This window comes from Musca domestica, unplaced genomic scaffold, assembly GCF_030504385.1.
Source record: "Musca domestica strain aabys unplaced genomic scaffold, Musca_domestica.polishedcontigs.V.1.1 140, whole genome shotgun sequence".
Lineage (NCBI taxonomy): Eukaryota > Metazoa > Arthropoda > Insecta > Diptera > Muscidae > Musca > Musca domestica.
Window position 1 is genome coordinate 1,048,726 of NW_026712193.1, and position 23,998 is coordinate 1,072,723.

At 32.0% G+C, this 23,998-nt stretch overlaps 1 protein-coding gene across 1 annotated transcript in view; it reads left to right on the top strand.

The window, feature by feature from the left end:
• The first annotated feature begins 561 nt into the window (after positions 1-561).
• The window catches only part of LOC131801139 (homeobox protein homothorax-like), a 33,211-nt gene continuing 9,774 nt past the window's right edge, over positions 562-23,998 (top strand). Inside the window, exons 1-3 of the mRNA XM_059119245.1 lie at positions 562-1,968; positions 16,787-17,073; positions 21,167-21,308. Coding sequence (XP_058975228.1) covers positions 1,954-1,968; positions 16,787-17,073; positions 21,167-21,308 — 444 coding nt within the window. The 5' untranslated portion in view covers positions 562-1,953. The remainder of the gene's footprint in view (positions 1,969-16,786; positions 17,074-21,166; positions 21,309-23,998) is intronic.

Consider the following 23,998-nt stretch of genomic DNA (forward strand, 5'->3'; position numbering starts at 1 on the left):
GTTGTTCGTCTTGCTGCCGTCCATTTGATGCGGTTGAGCCATTAGCCTCGTAAAACGAACAGTCATCTCTTTCTGGCTTAGGAAAATTTATGACACTCATTTAGTAAGAAAAACAGGTAGTTTTCCTTGTCTTGCGCACATTTCATAAAATTTATTTCGAATGAAATTTAATGGCACAATTGTTGCGCTCCTTGGGCACATACACACACACACTCGCACACACATGCTGGCAAAACATTTGCCTACCTCCTAGGCGAGAGTAAATTTTACTACCACCAGAAAAATGAGTTGTTTTTCCCAACACTGCACACACACACACCAACAAACACACACTCTCGCCCCGTTCGCTGAGAACAAGTATCTGTGTGAGGTGTCGTCGAGCAGGCACACAGATACAACACCACCGCTGTATGTGCGTGCGTATGACTTGCTCGTTCGTTCGCCTGTCTGTTGTTCGGAGTGTGCAATTGTGTATGGCTGTGTCGGTGAGTTTGTGTGTGTGTGCTTTGTTGTTGCTCTGCGGTGCTGTTATGTTGTTTACCCCCGCCAAGTTTAGTTTTCGTTGTGATTGACAAGCCCAGTGTGTATTTGCCTTCGAAACGCGTACGACGTGCTGCTGTGCTGTGTGGATAGTTACACCACGATCGAGTAGAGTAGTAGTAACCAGAACAACAGACACATACAATAAATAAAATCTATATTTTTTCGCCAGAGTCTTCGCTCAACAACCAAGAAGACCGACGACGAACCAGCAAGCAACCACAACAAACATCATCAATCCCAATCAAAAAAGATCACAACAAAAATTTTTATTTTTATTATTGAATGTAACAACAACACGACAAGACATATAATCATCATCTTTCTAGTAAAACACAGATGAAAAGAAGTATAGCCCCTTAAAATAATAAAAAAAATAAATTTTGCAAAAGTTTAGAAAAGGGGCCGTGATTTGAAATTTTGAAAAACTCTGGAAAAACAAAATATTGCACAGCATACATTAACAACAAAAAAACGGCGTATTTTTTTGTTTTGGAAAATTACGGCGGTTTACAAAAGACCCAACATAAACGGCGGTAACGCGTCTCCATAAAAAACAAAAATAACAACAAATTGTGAATTTAGTGAAAATAAAACAAAAATAACTCAAAATCAAAAAGCCGTCGCTTTTTGTGGGCAAACGTGAAAAAACGCGCGCGCGATTTATTCTTCGTTCGGTTTAATTTCAAATTTAAGTTTTTCTTTTGGTTTTCCATCATCCAAACAACCAACCATCTTCAGTTTAGAGAAAAACTGTGATACAACAACATAAAAAAATTTTAAGTTTCTTTTTGCAAAATAAATAATTTTTACAACACAGTGGTATACGAAAACAAAAATATATTTTTTGGACTCCCTGCAAAAAACAAAACAAACAAACAAAAACAAATCATAAAACAAAACAAGAAACATGGATTTATGACCCCCCACACAATAATAATAACAACAACAAGTAATAAATTATAATAGTTATAACAACAACAACAAGTATACTAAAAGTCATGCTTAAATAATTGCAACAACAACAACCACAACAAAATTGTATACGATTTTTTCTAAAACAAAAAATATAAAAATTAAAATTATTACAAAAAAGAAAAGTTTTTCTTATAAATGTGCCTAAAAATAAGTCAAAGCAAAGGAAAAGCAAGATAAAATAATCTATAGAAGAAGAAGAAAATCATCACCTTACTCCTTCCTCTCCATACAAAGTGACTAGTGTACAAAACAAAAAAAAAAGCAGAGTATCTTTTTGTTGTTAACCAGTGTTGTATACAGAACATCGCCAACGAAAAAAAATCTACAGTCCAATTGCCGAGATTGGTTGTAGCTTTTTTTTAAGTTTTTACTTTTTTGTTTAATTTTTAACAAAAAGTGGCACAAATCGGGTTGGACACCGCTCCTAGAGCATTAATGGCTCAACCTAGGGTAAGTATTGCAAGAAAATTTCATAATGTTAGGGAAAATTATTGTGTGAAAATGCTTAGGGTTCAGGGTGTTAAAGTAGCGACGGCATTTTGTCATGGGCCAATAAAGTGGCGTAACCAAAAAAAAAGATATGACAATTTTTTTTGAATAGATTATCAACCATAAAATTAGTTTCTAAAAACGAACTCTAAAATAATTTTCCATAGATTATCAATGGAAAAAGTATTTTTGAAAAAAATCAATAGTTACCTTAGTGTTATGGTGGAGACAAATTTGGCCAAGAAAGCGCTAATGTTTACTTCAAAATCTCCTTAAATTAAATAAAAAATAGAAAATATTAAATACGCTGCTGAATTTTCTATCAAATTATTGGTGCCAAGTACCTTTCAATTAATACCAAAATTTGGCCAAAAAAAACTCCAAAATCTTCTGGAATTATTTGGCTATATACCAGTCTTTAATATTTTCACATTAAAAAAATAGAAAATATGTAAAAGTGTTAATTCCTAAAACTCAGCCGAACATCCAATCACACTATTAGTGCCAGAAACCTTTCAAACATTTTCAAAGTTTGGCCAAGAAAATGGCAAAGTTTCGGCAATATCTTCTTAAATTATAAGGCTATATGTTTACCATTCATGTTTCTTACATTAAAAACCCAGAAAATATATCAAGTGTCAAATTTCAAAACTGTGACGAAACCCAGAAACTCTTCAAACATTTTCTAACAAAGAAAATACTTAAAAGTGAGCAGCTTCCCCGAAGTCATTCAAAAAGTTGTTCCTCATTTCAACAATAGGAAAAATTGGCGTTTAAATATAGTAATATTTCCAAATAGTAAAAGAGATTCCATGGGAACTTGTTTTGAAACCCCTATCTCTTATAACCCATTTAAGAAAATGTTTTCCCCAAATACAATTATGAGTGAAACATCGTTTTTATCCAGAAAACCCCATTGGAAATTTCTCTGCTAAGTCCTAGGAATTTTCCTCGGATTTAATTTTTAAGTCAAGTCTCCATTAGCCGTTCCTCTGATCAATTTTCCCTGAAAATTCATGATCAAGGCATTTGGACTACAACTCATGTGAATATTCCTTACGCTGGTTTGATTTCCAAGGGAACCAGCTTTAAGCGTCTATCTTTTAAAATCCATTTAAGAAAATATTTTCCCCAAATACAGCTATGAGTGCAAAGTCTGTTTTTAATCAGAAAACCCCATTGGAAACTTCCCTGCTATGAAATTTTCCTCCGATTTAATTTGCATCCCTTTTAGTCGATATTGAAATTGTTGTTTACCAATTCACAGATTTTGATGACAGACATTAGTCTTCCAATTTATATTTCAAATGAATAGATTCGCCCCATTTCATAAATTGTTGGCAATGTTCAAGTGATTATCTCCAACCTTCAAATTAACAATATTCACATAATTTTAGCTAAAACCCTGAATCTCCACCTTTTTACTTGAAAGACATGTATTTTTGTTTACAAGGTCTTTGTAATTGTTTTTTTTTATAATTTATTTACTTAGCAGAGTATAAAAGCACGGCTCCCTCCAATCACTAAAAATCTACTAAAACCCGTTCTCAAAATATTTTTTGTTTATAAGGTCTTTGGAAAAGTTTATTTCTGCAAATTATTCACTTAACAGGGTCTAAAAGTTCGGCACCCTTCTAATATAAATTTTTTAATAAATTTTCCTAAAGAAATATCTCCTATAAATCCCCTATATCAATCTTCTGGCGATCTTTTGATTTAAGTCACATTTTCCCAATACAACATCTAAAAATATTTTTTGCGAGGTATTTATTTCGCTAGATCTGAGGCCACTGCTACCTTCCATTCCTTATTTTTTTATCTGTATTTTCCAGAAGATAAAATCCTTTATATCAATCTTCTGGCGATCTTTCGATTTAAATCAAAATTTCCCAAAAAAAATTTACCAAAACCCTCTGCATACTTTTAGGCAACTGATGTCAACATTAGCGTCGGTAAAAACATAAACATATTTTTTATTTTTATATTTTTTGGAAATTAGTTTGTAAATATCTTGGCTAAATGTTATTAAACATTTTCATCCGTCTTGATGTTTTTTCATTAAGTTTTATAGCCAATGTTTTTTTTGTTGTTAAATTTCAAGCTCATTAGCTCGTGTTGATTTTCATTGTTTATAAAATTTATTAAATATTGCCATTATTATTATTGGTGTTATTATTATTGTTATGGTGTTGTGTTGTGTTGAATTTTTTCTTGTGTGTCTTGAACGGAAATTATATTTAATTAAATTAACATGGATCATGCCATGATATTTGGCTCAAAAAACAATAGGACCCCCTCCTTGTAAGATCTCTCCCTGTGAGATGATGATCGCTCAAAACAGATAGACAAAAAAAAATGCGTGAGCGTTTGCGTAAATTTTTTCAAAACGAAAAAATACAAAGGCCAAACTTAAAATATATAGAAACAAAGCAAACCAAGAAGAAGAAGTAGTAGTAGTAGAAAAAAAAAACAGAATTTTGTTTTAAAGAAAATAAATTGCGTGCTGATGGTTCATTTAATTTAATGAGCAACAACGGCGGCGTGCAGCAGCAAAAGCGCACAGCATATACTCTACACAACATTCATTTAAGTGAACGCTTTTGTATGTACGTCACTTGTAGTTTGTGTTGCTTTTTTTTTTTTTGCTTTTCGAAACAGTTCAAGTAACTTATCTTAACAAAAAGAAGAAAATGATTTTCTTGGTCTCTTTTGAAGAAAAAAAAACGCTCGTTTTGGAGGGAAATGGCATTGTGTTGTGTTTGGCTTAAATTAAAAGAAATTTAAGGAAAAAATTGAAAATGATTAAATTAAATATCATCAAAAATTGTATTTGCCACACATTACAATAAACAAAGACATTTTTGTTGCAAAAATCCAACAAAAGAAGAAGAAGATACCAGACTTTCTTTGCACTTGATCACCAGTCATTTTGACTGCATGGCATTGTGTGTGCCTGATATTCTTTAACACGGAAGTGTTCATTAACCCCCTCCTCTGTTTTATAACTTATTTTTGGTAATTTGTTTGGACTTTCTAAATTATGGGTTATGCCCCGAGCCAGAGTTGTTAAGTTGAGGACATAAACACTTTAAGGTTCTCCAAAAAACGAAAAAACTTCTTTTTTTTGTCAAATTATTTGCCTTTTTCGTTTTCCAAAGAACCACAAATGAAGTTAAGTTGTTCAAGCTGTCTTTTGTAATTATTTTAAACTTAAACACACATTGTTCTTTATTTGACCAAAAAAAAGGAGCAATTGTTGGCACCCGTCGATAGCACGCAATTGCCTCATCATCGAAAGGCCTGGATAATTTGTTGTCCCTCCATAATAAATATTAACTTTGGTATGCAAATATTGCAAATTGAGACTGAAATTGTTCTGAGGAATTATTTCATTTTCAAAAGTGAAAATGGTAATTTGTGGTGAACCTCAAAGGTCCTTAAAATTCAAAGAGAGACAATGTGCCAATGGGAGATATTTTCAAAAACCAAATAAGCTAAAGGATAAAAGTGAGCAAAATGAAAAATTAAATAATCAAAATATATGTGTCAGCGTATGTAGGTTGAAGGCCCCGTGATAGCTTAACTTCCAAAGTGTTTTTTTTTTTCAATATTTTCAAAATTCTGCTGCTATTTGCTTTTGTCATAAACGCATTTCTTTTTTCTGTTTATTTAGTTTTAACATTATGGCTTAAACTAGTTTAAATTGAATCCAGTTAAACTGTTGCTAATGTTTCAAATAAACATTTTTCCAAGTTAGCATTAAACACACATGTTTAAATGGACATTTTCATATTCAATTTTATTGGTTATTGAATTGTTTGAAATTGTATTTGCCGGACATGTTAGCACAACGGTGAAAAGGTGTTAATTTTTGTTTTTGTGAAGAAGAGAAAACAACAACTAAAATAACAGTGGCCATGAACAGTGAAGGAAATTTGAATAGGAGCAGTGTGAAAAAAGGGCAGAGAAATGTGACAAATTTTCAAGTTGTGAATTTTAAAAATAAAACTTAAATAAGAAATTTTCCTATTTCTAAAAAAATACAATATTAAAATTAGGTGTAAACTTTTAGGCAAATTGACTCCTTTCTTCTTTTTATTAAAAAAAGTTGTAAAATATCCCACTTCAAAATAGTTATAATTATTGTATTTATATTTCCTTTATTTTCTATATCATCAGAAAAACATACTTTTCATTTTAAATAAAAAATTAAAATTTACTAGATAATTTCTAAAATTTTCATTTTTACACCTCTGGTAGCCTCATTTGTTCTCTTAATTTTAGTATCAATATTTTCCAAATCCATCAAGTTTTATGAAAGTTATAATCATTTTAGTGCAGCGATTCACTTCATTTGAATCTGGCCAATTTTCTTTTGCAAAAAGTGATGCATAGTTTTAGGCAACTTTTATTTATTTTTTTAACTTTTTAAAATGTTGTGGATTTTTATTAAATTTGAATATTTGCGAATATTTTAAATATTATGAGAAAAAAACCATTAACTTAAATTGAAAATTATAGAATTAAAAAAAAAACATTTATAAATATTAAATAAAATATTAATTTTTTTTAAAAAATTACTAAAATTCTTTTTTACACAGTTGATACCTTTAAATGTGCCCTAGATTTTGATATAAATATTTTAGAAATCCAGATAGAATTCTTGGAGTTATGGCCATTTATATAAAATCGCCCACAACATTTTGATCCTTTTTTTGTTTTCCCTCTGCCAATAACTGAAGCATATTTTTAGGCTAACCTCAAACAAATATATTTTTAATTTAATGGATTTAGAAGATTTTTATCAATTTCGGAAAAAATTTGTATATTTCAATTAAAAAAATCTATGAGAAAAAAATTAAATTTATTTTTTAAAGTTTTTGAACCTGAATTCCAACTGCCGAATTTAAAAATTAAAATTGTATTTAAAAATTGCAAATTGAATTTTCACTATTCTATACCTGTGGCTGGTTTCTTTTCCTATAAAAATGTGAAATGAAAAACTTGTCTTTTATAAATGTTTATATTTGACATTGCCTTCCTTTAGACAAGTTTTATTTTACATTTTTAGAACAAAAATAGAGGACCTGAATTTTATCTGATTTGAATTTTTATTTTACAATTTTTATAAAAAGAACATATGCTCTGAATTTTTCAGAAAATTTTATAAAATATTTGTTTTATTTATATAAAACAAATTAAGAATTAAATAGCAAAAAATCGATGTTTTGTAGATTTCCCATTCCATTTATATACCCATTTTGAAAAATAATAAAAACTAGACTTGGATTTTATTCCTTCCATATTTAGGCCTTAAATTTCATAATATTTTTTTTAAATATATTTTATTTTTAGATGCGTTTTTAGTAATTATAACTGTTTTTGCCAATTCCACAAATAAATTACTTTTGTTATTTCAATTCCTTCCATCTCATGTTCTCCAAAATTTACTTCTTCGCCTACATTTAAATAACAGCGAAAAAAACATGTTGAAACTAAATTGTTTTAACATGCCTTAAAAATTAAGTGTCTAACACCAAAAATCAAAATCAACATTAACAGCAACGGCAACACAATCACAAATAACTTAGGCGGGACACATAGAAAACCTGAAATCACTGGAGTAACCCAGAGCGAAATAAAAAGGAAGACCAAAAAAATGGGAGTGTACAACATTTGTCTTCTAGAAATACAACAACAATAAAAAACTGAAACATATTAACAATGATTGGAAATGTAATCAAAGAAACAAAAAAATGAAATGCCTTTTTAGGTTTTATTTGTAGGCTAGGTTAGGGAACACCTCCCCAGCCATGAAACCAAAAGTCAAAATTTAATTCAAGGATATGTTTTGTTACTCTAAAATAAAACCATAAAAATTTAATTTTTCTAACACATCATATTACAGTTCGTTAAGGGTTTAGAGTTTTAGTTTAAATTGCTATTGTTGTTGTTGTTGGTTTTCAGTTTAGCTGTTGGTTTCACCACCTCAAAACAAATGTTGCATATAACCTTTAAAAGCAAATTGTTGCTTTATTGCAAAACCACTCTAAACTGTCTGTAAATGTGTCTGGTTTTGTCTCCCGTGTACATCCTATGCAAAACTCAACAACAACAGAAATGTCTATATATACATATCTAGACTATGTAGATGGTTATATACTCCAATTGCATATGACCTAGGAATTGCAGAGGTCTAACACCCTCGTTTATGGTATTTTTGCAAAAATGCAACGCCAACATTTGCATGTTGTTTTTTGTATACTCTCTCCTGCTGCTCTCTCTCCTCTCCCCCTCTCATGGTCTGTAAAATTGTTGTATATGCAATTTTTATTAGGCTGCTGCAAAAGGTTAACAAAACATCACCATAAGCTTTTTGGGGTTTTCGAATTCTAAGCCAGGCAATGAATGAACAACGACCTACAAAAAAATTTTGCCCCCCCCCCCCACACTTTTCTCTTCCTCGAAAACTTCGAATGTGGGCATTCATTGTCACATTTTGAAACTATTTTTTCCTAGTTTTTCTATGGAGTTTTGCTGCAGCATGCGTTACCCCCCAAAAACCTAAACAAAATGTTGTTGCATATTTGAATATTGCCACAAAAATTGCCAACAATTCCCAATATTGCAATGCACATGTGTGTGAGGGGCTATGTGTGTGTGTAAAGAAATAGAACACCAGCACCACCACAATGCTGGCCTGGCATTGCATTGTTGTTCCTCTGACTTGAAAATGCATAATGGTGTTGCCGTTGCAGTTGTTTTCCTTTTTTTTTTTTTTTGTTTTCTGGTAATGGTCAAGTTTTGTTTTTCCATTTCAAGTTCAGTGGTGTTTCTTTTGTTTTCTAGGCCTAACCAAATGAAATATTTGTTTATAAGTAAAATATGTTTTATATGCATAATTCTCTTTTTTTTTCTCTCTCTCTATTTTTGTGGATCAAATACTGGCCATAGTTTTAGTATTCATTTTTAGTTTTTGTTTTTGTGTCGTCTATGTTGCTGATATAATGTTGTTGATAAAACAGCTTTTGCTATGACCATGCCATACCATGCCTGCCATGACAATACAGGAGGCATATTTGTACTGTTTGTTTTTAGATGAAAGTGATTAAATGATTTATGACATCAAATGGTTTTTGAGTTAGGCTTCTTGCAGCCTAACAACATGTTGTTGGCTGGTCGGCTGGTTGGTTGGTCAGCTGGCCGTTTGGTATGCCTTTGTGCCACAGAGTATATCTATCCATCACATTCACAAAAAAAGAAAAAATGTAGAACAAAAACAATTGAAAACAAAAACTACGGAATATTTAGAAATGACTTTTTGTTTTGAAATTAACATTTAAAAATGTTTTGCTTTAAAAGATTTTAAAGGGAAAATATTGGTGAAAATTAGAAACCTGATTCCTGATTCTTTCATAAAATGGTTGTTGAGAAATGTGCCTCTCGTATGGCTAAAAATGTCTCCAAAATTTTTAATATTTTATTATTTTTTTATTTTTTAATGCTTTTTGAGTGAAAATTCATTTAACTCGAATTTTAAGATTTTTTTTAAATTAAATTTAAATTTGTGCTTTTAAACTTACAAAATCGGCGAAAAATGAAAAAAACCTTTCTTGGCTAGTATTGGAAATTTTTATTTTTTTTTTAATATTCTCCGTCGATTTTCTCCTCATTTCATATTTCTCCTTAAAATTCTATAAAACTTTTAATATTTTATTTTTTTTTTATGTTTTTTAACAGTATTGAGTGAAAATTAATTTAACTCGAATTTGAAAATTTTTTTTAAATTAAATTTAAATCGTCGGGAAATGAAAAAATGTCTCTTGGCTAGTATTGGAATTTTTTTTTTTTCAAATATTTCCGTTGATTTTCTCCTCATTTCATATTTCTCCTTAAAATTCTATAAAACATTTAATATTTTTTTTTATATATTTTTAATCAGTTTTGAGTGAAAATTTAACTCGAATTTTAAGATTTTTTTAAATTAAATTTAAATTTGTGCTTTTAGATTACAAAATCGTCGGAAAATGACTCCTGGGTAGTGTTTTTTTTCTCCTTTTTTCATATTTCCCCTTTAAAATTTGCGTGATTTCTCATATTTAGCAAAAAAACCTATTCCAGAACAAAAACATAATCGTTTAAACATTCTAATAAGTTTTCAAACATTTTTCGCTTAAACTTAAAACATAACAACCAGCCGCATTAATAGTAAGAAAACACGTAAGGTTTTCTACGTATTTTGTTCCGTTTTTTTTGCTTTTTTCAAAACATGGAATATAAAGGCTGACATGTATCTTTATAAACACACATACATATATACAAATTTATGTATATATTTATATAATAGAAACATTATATTTATATATCATATTATATTATATTTTTTTGCCATATAAAATCATGTACCTTGAATTACACGTGTTAGCTGAGATACGTTGTAGGCTTGTAACCAAGTGGGAGGCATTGATGATGAATTTCTCTCCCCCATTTTTTTCTATAAGAAAAATTCCATGTATGAAGTAGCTTAAAAATATTGTTGTTTTTTTCTATTATTATTTTTTTCTGGTTCTTCTTCAGCATACTTGCATAATAATAGGAATTGACGTAGTATGAAATCGAGCAACAACTAAGGCGAGCTAGCTAGCTGGCTGGCTGGCTGGCATGTGGTAACAGCAAAACGGGCATGGGAATGGGTGATTGTGTTCTGGTTATGAGTTGTTTTGTGGAAATGTCAAAAACACATACTATACTCTCCCAAAGAAATAAATGAAAAAAAAAAAAGAAAAACATAAACGAACGCAAACATCTTCTTAGTAGAGGCCAAATATTTTGATGGCTAGGTGGGTGGTTGGTTGCTTGGTTCAATGGCTAGCCAGGAAGCCAACCAGCTGGGAGGAAAAAAAAAAACAAAATTTTTGGTGGGTGTAGGATTGGCATGCCTTTGCCATACTCCCAAATCAATAATGCCCCTCTATAAATATTCCAATGACAAAAATATGTACGAGAAAACAAAAAATAAATCAAAATTCCAAAACATCATCAAACAAAACTTGTTTTATTTTATTTGATTTTTTTTCATTTCATTCCTTTTGCTTGGCAGCATATTCAATTATGTTAATTTAACTCACCAAAAAAGGGGAAAAAACTCCATCAGAGAAAAATATACATATTTATCTATATCAATTTCATTTTCAATAGTTGAAGCCACATTATAAAGTTGAGGTCATTATCTATGTTTTGTTTTTATTTTATTTTTAAAAACATTTTTTTGTTTCGTATGTCTCTTCTTAACTTGGCCCACAAGCCATCATACACAGTGTTGTTGTTCAAAGGGTCATTGGCTATAACAAACTAGTTTCTTGCTCTTTATCAAACCTAACCAACATACATATCTACACATATGTATATGTATATTAATGTTTTGTTATTAAAATTACAAGCTACAAATATATGAAAGCCGCCACGAGTGAAAACCAGTAATCACGTGTTAAGGTTAGTTGTCTTCTTTGTTTTGTTTTGTTTCTTAATCGAATTTTTGGAATAAAAAGAAAATATAGATAATTTTCAATAAAATATATATATAAGAAAAAAAAACTATGGCATACCAAAAACCTACACATATCAAATTTTATGGTAAATTAATATGGCCAAAACCATTAAGACACGAAACAAAAAAGCGTAGTTTTTTCAAAAAATATTTTTTGGGAACATAAAAAATCAATTAAATTCGAGAAAAAAGACAAAGAACACAATTTTATTATAGACCGGCATAGAAAATTAATTTGTCACAGTTTGCCAAAAGATATAAAAAAAAGACAAAAAGAGGTTTTAACATTTTTTTGCAATTTAAAAAAAGAAAGAAATTTTGATAATGGCTTTATTGTGAATTCCCCCCCAAAATAGCGCTGGAAATTATCATAATGTTGACCAAAAGAAAGAATGTAGCTAATAAAATCATAAATGTGTCACAAAATGTTTGACAATATTTGGGGAAAAATTTATAGAGATTTTGAGTTGAAATTCCATAAAGTTCTACGAGAAATTTCCCTTAGTGTTGCAGCAACATGTTGCTGGCTTGTTTATCACATTATTTAAAAGAAAATTAAAAGTCACATATCTTTTAAAAGCCAAATTGATTAAAAAACTGAAAATATTTAAAGAAAATCATAAAAGTTCGGTTTTTAAATGTTTTAATTTATGTTTCTGAACATTTTTAAAATGTTGCCGCAACATGGTGCAATATTTTTTTAAATGAAATTTTCCCTCAAATGAAACAAGAAAAGTATTCAACAATTCCTTGAAATACATACACTTCATTTTATTTCAATTTATCCCATTTAAATATACCTTGAAATGACATTATTGTTGCAGCAACATGTTGCTGTAATAGCAACTTAACACCGCTTGCAAAAAATTCAAGATTTCCTGTGGCCAAGTGACTCAAAATATTTTACAAACAAATATGGGCAAATTCTTTTTCTAACTCTTATTTAAATATTGCCGAAATCAAAAACCAAAATGTTGCCGCAATATAATGTTGCTGTAATATAATTTTCAGCTTTCCTTCACAACAACTTTCAATTTATTCATTTACTTTTTTCTTCTATCTTCTCATGAAGAACATCTCCTTTCAAAATTGAATCCCAAATATCCATAAAACTTCCCATAATGTTGCCGCAACATGTTGCGGTATTATTTATTAAAGATTTTCCTCCAGAACCATTTTCAATTGTAATTTTTCTGCCTTTATCTCTCGTCATGAATAAAATTTCCTCTCAAAACTGCATTACAAATATTTCTGAAATCTTTCCCATAATGTTGCCGCAACATGTTTCCGTAGCATTAATTTAAGTCTTTCCTCCAGAACCACAATTTTCAATTACATTTTTCTCTGCCTCTATCTCTTCATGGAATTTCCTGTTTCCTGTATTTCATTTTTTTTCTTCTTTCTTAATTTCATGCAATTTGTTCTGGACTCTCTGGGCCGGGTTGTTTTGATTTTTTTCCTTTTTCTTCTTTATTTTCCTTAAATATTTTTCTATGCCAACAACAACAACGCCAATGTTCACAAAACTTCAAATGCAAAAAATTAGCATAACAACTTTATAGTTTAACTGCTTTTAGACAATCTTGCTTAAAGACTTTTGCCGGGGTTTTGTGCTGCAGCGCAAACATTAGTTGTGATAGGTTGTAGGCAAAAAAAAAAAACCTTTTTGGAGTATTTAAGTCATGGCAATTCGGGGGAGAAAGGGAGTGAGAGAGAGTGGCGAGGGAGGTTTGGAGAGGTTATACATCTAAATATATGTAAGAAGAAGCAGAGAGGAACAACCAGGAAAAAAAAAACAGACAAACAGCAGGCAGGCTGGCACAGCCAAATGACAAATATCTGAGCCGCGACTTTAACCCACAAAACTTGAACAATAAACAACTTGCAGCCGCCGTCATAGTAGCAACAGCAACAACAACAACAATGACGACAATATTGACAAAAAACCGTACCCGTCCGTAGTGGATTTTTTTTTTGGTTTTTGTTAACTGCACATGGCAGTTAATGTTGTTGTTTTCATTGCTGGCTTGGTCTTCTGCTAGAGCAGCGTGTATCTGGCTGGCTGACAGGCTGGAGGTTTTTTCAGCCTCTGAAAATGCATGTATGTGAAATGAAGTCTTTTGCTAATCTTGTGTATGTATCTGGAGGACAATTTTTTTTGTTTTTTGGTTGCTCGGTGTGCCATTTCATTTCATTCTTGGCCTGCCTGCCACTTTGCCGGTTGTTGTAGTTTCAAGCTGGTTTTATATATGCGGCAGCGGATATTGAGAAAGGTTTTGCTGCTGCCGTTTTTGCTGGCCTTCTTTCTGATGAATCAAACAATAGCAGTAAAAATGGGATTTTTCCCCCGCTTTTGGCATAACAAAACCTTAACTCTTTTTCCTTCGTATTTTTGTTGTTGTCATTTTGAGCGAGATTAATATGTGAATGCGGGGATTGTCTCGTTTTCCAGAGACACACATACATACAGTAATATTGCAGGTGGTTTGAATGTCAAATGCAGATAATAGCGGGATGCCAAGCAAAAATGTTTTTTTCATGAAATTCTCCCCCCTCTGAACAAAATATGAGTTATCCCCCTGTACCTTTTTTCCGGGCAGCCACAACAAAACAGATTTTAATCATTAACACTTGTTTTTTCAAGGGCTCTTCTCTTTTTTCTGCTCCAAAATACAAAAAAAAAAAAAAAAAAAAACGGCTACGAGGGGGGATTTCAGTTGTTGACATTTTACATCAATGTGTCAATTGCTGCTTAAGACATACAAACACAAACAAGCAAAGGTACCACCAGCAGATCTCTGGCAAATGATAATGGCCAAAACGCCCAAACAACGTCACATTACTCATTCAAAGCCCGAGACGAGAGACGGGAATCAATACAACCGGTGATGAATCTCTAAATGCCAGGCAATCCTGTGTGAGATTTCGTGTTGAATGACAACGCCTTTTGACAAAATACTCAAAAACACAACAATCTTAGTATTTAACGGCAACAACTACAACAATAAACTTGTATATGCAGTGTGAACTCTCAAGTTGAAAAGTTTTGTATTTTATAAAATGATAAAAATCTTAACAATCATCAATGTACGCTCGCTCGTTCGTTCGCTCGTCTTTTTTTTTTGCGCTTATTCTTTTCTTTCTTTGCAAGAGTACTACAACTTGCAATGCCAGCAATACCAACAACAACAAGAAGAGTACATATATTGTTGTATTTCGCATGGGAAGGTAGTCAGCTAGCTAGCTGATGGACTCTGACTTGGCGGCTATAGACGTGGTTAACATTGTCAAGTTAAAAAGTTTTTAATTTCTCGGTGTTGTTGTTACTTTTCTGTGCAGTTCTACTAAACGTTGCCTTAATAAAGTGGCGTCAAAGAAGTGTTGGGGTTTTTGTTGTTTTTGGCAGGCAGCAACAACAACACCGCCACGAACAACAAGCCATTATCCATCTACGTAGTTTTTAAAACCGTTTAAAAAACCTTTTTCTATATATTTATATATGGATAGATAGATATATTCGTCAGTTCGCTCGTTCGTCAGTCAGTCAGTTTGTCTGTTTATAAACAAAACAAATCATTTTGTACATTTCGTATGCAAAAAACGTTAAGACGCTTGAAGTTAAGGCTGTTATTACAAGGTCAAGCTTATTAGTGTTGTGTTGTTGCTGCAGCAGCAAAGCCAGCAATTGACATGGTGTTGGTGGTGTAGGAGACAAACTAAATGTATGTACGTTGATGGGACAACGATTGTAGCGATATGCCAATGGCTCTGGTTGTTGTTTCTGTTTTTTTTTTTTTGATGGTGATGATGATTTTTGTTCATGATAAGTATTAATTTTTTTCTTTTTGGTTTCGTCGTTCATTTTTTGTTTTCTGTGTGTGATAAATACACGTTTTCTGTGTGCCCATAGTTGTTGGTATTTTGTTTGTTTCGGCTGTTATGGGTGACAAGAATTCCATTTTGATTTGGTGTGTGGGAATATTTTTCGTTTCTGGCATTTTGTTTTTCAAAACACACACACATAGTTTTACATACTTTCGCAGCAGGGGAAAGCCCAGGTTTTTTCCTCTTGAGAAAAAAAAACTTCAAGTGGAAAGATCAGGATGTTGCAAAGCTGAAAAATCTAATATTTGTAGGCAAAAACTATAACCATTCTTTAGAAAATTGAAAAAATATGCGTTAACGATTTATTAATTTCAAAAGAAGTCATAAGCAACATGTTGCTAAATCCCATTTGATTTGATAAAAAATCCAGCATATGTATTCCAAAGGACTTAATTTAAAATGCAATTGTGTTTATATTGAATTTTTAATACTATCCACTTCGTTTTTCCACATATTCTACCAATAAAGTATTTGTAACATGTTGCTAACCTCAAAATAATGTAACATTTCCATTAGCAACATGTTGCTAAAATCTCATTTTGTTATTATTTTTAAAAGAATATTATTGTAATTTATATATGCTAAAATCTCATATTGTCAAAATTTTCATTAGAATATATTTGTAATGTATATAAATTTTAAAAATAAGATCTCTGCAACATGTTGCCAAAAGTTGATTCTTCGGAAATTGAATTACGATTTCAATTACGATTATGTATTCTTTTTTATGTCTTCATTTCTGTAAATTTCTCAAACAATTTTGTCATGTTTTCAAAACATAAACACCTGCAACATGTTGCTTGACTTTAGCTTAAGAATTAATTCATAAAAATTAATTTCATATATATTTTAAAATTGATATTTTGTTTAACCTATATTTTGTTAAGAATTTTAAGAGGATATTCTTGAAGATTTTATAAATTTCAAAAATAATATCCCTGCAACATGTTGCCAATGTAGGGCTATAAAAAATTGAATACAATTTGATGCTTTTAAAATTTAAGCTTAGCATTTCTGATCGCAAAGAGTTCTAACGTAATTTTCAAATAAACAAATGTTGACAACGTTTCCGCAACATGTTAAGATCCCTGCAACATGTCGCCAAAGTAGAGCTTTAGGAAATTGAATGAAATGGGATGCTTTTAAAATTTAAGCCTATTATTTCTGATCGTACAGAATTCTAACGCAATTCTCAATGTTCTCAATGTTTCCGCAACATGTTGCTGCAACTTTCATACAATAATTTTCCTAGAAGAACTTTCAAATAAATTCAATTTTTTTAATTTTTGCCTTTTAAAAAATGTAATAATTATTTTTATTTTATTTTTTTTTTTTTTTAATTTCCAGTATGACGATGGCCTGCACGGCTATGGTATGGATTCGGGTGCTGCAGCAGCTGCCATGTATGATCCACATGTTGGTCATCGGCCGCCTGGATTACAAGGCCTACCATCACATCACTCACCACACATGACACATGCTGCTGCAGCAGCGGCCACAGTTGGCATGCATGGCTACCATACAGCTGGTGCGGCTGGTGGCCATGGTACACCTAGTCATGTATCACCGGTTGCTAATCATTTAATGGGTGCAATACCCGAAGTACATAAACGTGATAAGGATGCTATATATGAGTAAGTAGAAACAATTTTTAATAAATAAAAAAAAATATATATATATATATATATTTGAATAATTATTTAAAACAAGAGAGAACAGTAAAAAATTAGAGAGAGAGGGAGAGTCACTAATAAAATTAAAATCTATTATTAATTTAAAAAATAAGTCTAAAACAAAAATTGCAGAAATTTCACGCTCGTGTGACTTTGTGTTAGATACATTTTGTCACTCTCTCTCTCCCTCTCTCTGCCCTAGAATGAGCACAACACCTTATTTCCTGTGTGTGGTTCTTCTTTGCCTTATTTAATTAAGGTATTTGTGAGCCTTGTAGGCGTTTTTGTTGATCTTTTATAATTTTCAAAAATTTTGTGCAGAACACGCGCCTCGAAAATTAATACCCTGGCCAAATTAGGGGTTACCCTTAAACGTTGCCATTGGAGAAATTATAATAGAAATTTATTGGCCGAAAAACACGAAAAGAAGGAGAGGTGCTAATTTTGTGGTGTAGGGCATTTCAATGCCTTTCAAACACCACCCCAAGTCCTCTTTCTTTGTACGTGTGTGTTTGCACACATCAATCATAATTCTGACTTGCTTGCTTGTCGTCTTCTATCCTTCTCCACCAGTTTTTTGTATAGGAATTCCCAAGGAGCTAGTAATTAATCTGTTATTATAAGAAAATAAACACCAGTGTATTGGAAAATGAAAAGAATTGAAAAAAATCCATTTCACCCCCTTTTTTCCATGTCCATGTTGTGGTTGTTGTCTGTATGCATTCATTTAACAAAATATGATTATTATTTGTATATTAATTTAAACCACTTGGCAAACATCTTAAAGAGTGTTAACAACTTGTCAGTTATTATTGACATACAATGACATATTTGTCATTTTTTTTTTGTTGAAATGAAATCCCAAAGACCGGGAGATCGATGGGCATACAATTGATGGCTAACATGATCACCACAAAAAATAGGGGAGGGAATGAGGAAACAAATGAATTACAATTATTTTTGATTTCAATGGGAATAATTCTCATTTACTCAGGTTATGGCTAAACTCCAGAATTCTCCTGGCAATTATGTAATTTCCTCTCTTCCCTTTCTCACCCTTTGTTTTAGTTATTATCAATTAACACTTTTGATCATTAAAAACTGCACTGCGAAAAAACCAAACCTAAGCAAGGCATTTGCAGTCTTTTTTTTTTGCCTCTGCTGACTGCCTCTGCTTTATTGTCCCAATCATAAAACTTAATTATTACGGAAGAATTCAAACAACCTGTGAGATAACAAAATAACTTACAACATTTAACAGAAGTCACTGTATAAGCATTTAAGTTTGTTGATTTTTTTTCTGTTTTTGCTTGAGTGGCTGGCTGGCTCACTGGATGGATGGCTTGCTGGCTGACTGACTGAGTGGCCTGCTTCATAACATGCTCTTTTTCATTATTAAGAACTTAACACCTTTTTTGTGGAGTTTATTTTTCTTTTTTTTTCGCTACCAGCCGGGCAATATTTACCTTTAAGTTGCAGTCTCCTGGGTAAAAAAGGTAAATATCACACTTCAAATAAGTTGTGGTGGCTTAGTGCATTAGGCCAAACCTAGAACCATGGAGAGGGGGAGAGAGAGAAAGGAAAAATATAATTACCCATAAAAGGTCCCTAACAAAGTGACAAGTGTAGGGTAGAAATAAACTACAAACTGACAGTCATTTCATTACGAAAAAGAGAGGGAGAGGGAGACACTTCAACAACCCACCAAAAAATGGTTGGTAGTAGTAATTTTAACATTTAAATGATTAACATAAAATGATATTAGAAGTAAAATGAAAGAAATAAAAACTCCTAAAGGGAAACACTAAAAGACCATTTGAAATACTAATTGAAAAATTATAGAGGGCAGACATTTCTTTTTAGGGGTAACAAAAAACGACACTCAACTCAATTCAGGTGCAATTTGTAGAACTTTGCTAAGACGGCCACCAAAAAAAAAAACCGGAAAGTGAGCAAACATAAATGGTCAGTTTTGCTGGCAGATGTTTTAGTTTTTTTTCCTGCTACGTTTCTTTTTTTTTTTTTGGTCATGAATACATGAATTATAATAACACACTGCCGCAAATTTGCATATGTCTAGTTGCAAGGAAAGTTGAGAACAAAAATCATTTATCATTTCTGATACAAAAAAAAGAAAAAAAATACAAAACCGCACAAAAAAATTCTAATAAAACAAAACAATTTGTCATTTTCAATTGTTAGTTCGACACACACACACACACACAAACTAATATAAATCCTGTAAGATTTGCTTGGCATGTGAAGCCCCCTCTTAAATGTGATGGCAGCACCATCATCACAGCTACAATAACAACAAACCGAAAAACCTATCAACAAATATGTCCAAACTGTCAACAATGACATTGCAAATGTTGAAAAAACAGCAAAAATCCCAAGATGAGCAGAACCAATCTCTTTGGCTCTCTCACTCTCTGTCTCTCTCTCCCGCCAGAGATGACATTTTAAGAGCAAAAAATTGCTCGATTTTGTTGTATATTATTTTGGAAAGCCAAACAATGAAATTTTGACAGTTAAAAAGATGGTAATAAATTATCAATGAAACCCCAACAACAATGGCAAAGGAAGCAACAACCATAGATTGCCGGCCAGTCAGCCAGACACATTATAGAAGAGAACAGCCATGAAGAAGACACCAGAGAAAGAGAGTGTCTGTTTATGCCAATGTTTACATACGGTAGTCTTTTATAAAATACCAGCAACAACAACAACAACGAGAACCACAACAATATGAGCAAAGATTTATTACACTTTCGTGCATTTAAAACAGGCCTCCTTGTCAAAACACTTTTACACATTTGCTGGTTGTTGCTGCTGCTGCCGGTTTTTTTGTTGCTGGCAGCCAGCTACTACTGCTGTCATGTTGCTGGTCGGCTCTGGCAGAGAGAGAGGGAAAGAGTGAAGGTTTGTTGTTTGATATTGACTTTTAAGAGAAAACCAGAGCAATACAAACTTGTTGATTTACAATTTTAATTTATGAACCGGCAAATATGTATGTATGGCAGGAAACTTAAAAAAAAATAATAGATTTTTCTTATTTTTGGCGGGAACAAAAAGGCACAATTTTCAAGTTTATTATTTGGTTTTCCAAATATGGCCTGCTGTATTTTCCCGGGTTTTCCTGCTCCATCGTTAAGTTATTTTCTCATTCTAATTTATGGCATTTATTACCTTCAGAGATACACCGCCAAAAAATATCCCGTTGTGTTGCAAGCGCCAGCCGCCAACAAACATCATTTCCCTTTTCCATTTTGATTCAATAAAAAAAACAACAACAACAAAACTCACTAGGCCTAGTCATAATTAGCCATACCATCCATGATTTTTTTGTTTTGGTTTACTTCTTTTTCTGCTGCTACACCGTGCAGTAAGTGTAAGGTTGATCGAATTCTAGAACAAGAAAAACAAACAAAAATCATCTAAAATTGGCATTTTAGAAATGCATAGCATTTCCTTTAACTTATGCTCTAATTAAAATACCAAATGTTAAATGCACTTCACACACACACATACATGAGTGTGCCACAAGTGTAATGGGTAAGTATGTGGTATTTAATGAGTGCCATAGATACAGATACTGTGGCGGCCTACCATTCAAGCGATGATAGCCCCCCAAATAAAAAAGACACTTTCCGCAACACAAAAATTCATTCCCTGACACCACCCTTTCAGCGTTATAATTACCTCCCCCTCCACAAATACCCTTGGACCACTTCTCGCTAGCCACATGATGATGATAAACCAGCTGCTTTTGCTTCCACCGCCAGCCAGCCAACGATGAAGATGATGTTGTGAATGACGACGGCGGTTTCTTGTCGCCATTAGTGTAAACAAATTTAAGGCAATACAAGAAAAGTGTGCTGCTCTCACTACATTTTCATGCGATCGACAAACCGAATTTTTTGCTGTTCTTTCGTTTTTCTTGAAAATCAAAAATATTTGATTTGTATTTTGATTTTCAGTTTTTGTTTTTTTTTTGTTATAATTTAATTTGTTTATTTTCTATTTCACTATATCTCTCTTTTCCCTTTTGCAGACATCCCCTATTCCCGCTGTTGGCTCTAATATTTGAAAAATGTGAATTGGCCACATGTACGCCCAGAGAACCTGGTGTGCAAGGTGGTGATGTATGTTCGTCAGAATCGTTTAATGAAGATATTGCAATGTTTAGTAAACAGGTAAGTGTGGCAATTAAAATTAATAATAGATAATGTTTTTTAAAGGAACAATTAATTTTTTGATAAATATTAGAAAACCAAAATAACTAAATTTGGCATAAGAATTGAAAAAAGTTCAGGCAATGTGTTAAAGCAACATTGCAAAAAAAAAATTCCCAGGAAGAAGTTAATTTATTGAATATATGTTAAGGCAACATGTTGCAGCAACATATTAAAAAGTTTCAACTCAAATAGTGAAAATAGTATAAAAAATAAACGAAATGCTTTAAATGACACAAGTAGTTGTGAAAATAAGTCGATATTGCCAAGAATTAGTTAATATATAGCATATATGCTATATCAACATGTTGCAGCAACAAATTTGTGTGTGTGTGTGTTTTTTTTTTAATTTCAAACTAAAATTTATTTTTATATAAAGTAGATATTATATTTATGAATGAAATGAAGTCTGACGATTGTCAAATGTCAAAAAAAAAAAAATATTTAGCGTGTATGGAAAAAAAATTAGAGAAAAGTCTTCTGCAACATGTTGCTGATAACGATTTTCAATTTATTTTTTTTCTTTTTATTTTTTTCCTGGTTATTTTTAGTTTTTGTTTAAGTAGTAACTACTGTAAAATTTCATTTGTGTAAATTAATTTAAAAAGAAAATGGTAAAAAGTCCTTATTTATATATTGTTTCTGTAACATGTTGCCGATTAAAATTTGATAGCCTTATTCAGTTTTTGTCCCTAAGATCATGAATATTTTCTATAAGGGCTTGAAAGGTATTTTCTATAAGGGCTTGAAATATTCTATTTTGAAATTTTATCAAAAATAATAGAAAAAAATTTCTTGTCAACATGTTGCTGCAACAAATTTATGTTGCATTTCCATTTAACTGCTAAAATTAAGGGGAATTTTCTTTCCTTCGTTGTTTCAATGCTTCTTTGAGACCCTGAAATTATTCTAAATCGATCTACTGCGATTTCAAACATTTCGAAAATATCACCCCGCAACATGTTGCTACAACAAAATGTTGCAATATATCCAATTTCCCCATTCGAAATCCAATTTCCATATTGTCTACCCTAACTTTAGATTTACAAAAATGTGTCTTTTCATTTCATAGTTTTTTTTTTTCTTTTTGAAATCCAAATGATGAGGGCATGAAACACAGCAAAGTGAATCACTTAAGTTGATTTTGTAGAATTTGTTGTTGTTGTACCAGTTTCCTTTTGGCATATGTATGTGACTGCAGTGTGTATGCGTGTGTGTGTACACACTCTATGCTTTAAATATCTTACAATAATGATGATCTTTATTTTCTGGCACTTCATTAATCATCGCTACAAAACAGCCAAAACGACGACGTCATTTAAAGTTTTTTTTTTTCTGCTGTTTTTTGGTTTTTCATTTTCTTCTTTACTATTCTTTGTATTTAATGTTTTGGCTGGGCTATTTCTTTGTGTGGAATCGACAATCGTATTAACATTCACTCTCAGAAAAAAAAAACGAAAAACAAGAACAAAAATTATGAAGCCACAAACAACATTACGGAATTCAACATTGGATCGGGGAACATCGTTACACCCCACCCCACCACCATCACCGCCGCCTCTACTTTGCCTTGGATCATGATCATTACCCCAGCACCCTCATCGTTTGTAAGATTAACCCATTAAGTTCGGTCACAATGGCCAAATGGTTTTGATTTTGCGCCAAGTGGTGTTAATAATAATTGAGGCTGAAAAATTCTTAACACTCTTGGCAATGTGTTTGTTGTTGCTGCTCTTTGTTTGCTTTCTTTGTTAGGGCATTTTGGGGGAAGAAAGGGAATGCCAGCAACAAATCTCTTCTTAGCGGCTAATGTATGGCATTATAAATACAATGTGTCTCATGAAGAAAAAAAAAACGAATCTTTATGACTGACTGACTGACTGTTTCATATTCTGCTCCTTAGATGATGCACTAAACATGCATATGATGAGCATCATTCACGACAATGTTCCATTTGACAACGACGAAGAAGATGTTGCCCGTCTTGATGGGGATACGGACGATGGGGATGATGATGACGATGATTTTAATCTCTTGATTTCTCTCATGAATTTTAAAAATATCATTTTAAAATAAAGCATTTTTTTAGCTGCATCATTAGTAAAGCTAACACCACTCGGCTAAGGCAGAAGACAGACTGGCTGACTGACTGCCGGGCTGGCAGGCTGGCAGACCAACAATCTTTTTAAAATACATTCAAAACATTAGACGACATCGTAAAAGCATTGGCAGTATTTTCTGTTGATTTCCAACAACAATGCCCAGAGATTTGTATATTTTTATAAACGAATTTGTATTCACCACAAAATCGACAGCTTTTTGAGAAGCAAACAAAATTTTTTGGTTTTTAAAAATAGCAAGAAACAACATTTTTTGATTTTATTTTTAAAATCCTAGAGTGAGTGATAGAGAGAGAGAGAGAGGGAGAGAGGAGAATGTTGCTTTCCCAAAAAATTGGCAATTAATTTATTAGATTTTTCATTTGGGCCGCATGGAAATTTGTTGGCAGAAGTTGATAAATTTCATAAACTGTCACAATTTTCAATGATGCCGAAATAAAATCATCAGTTTCCTTTTTGGCTTGCTGGGACGAAGGGAGGAGAATTGAAGGAAAGGGACATCTCTATGCTAAATGCAAACAAAACATTATA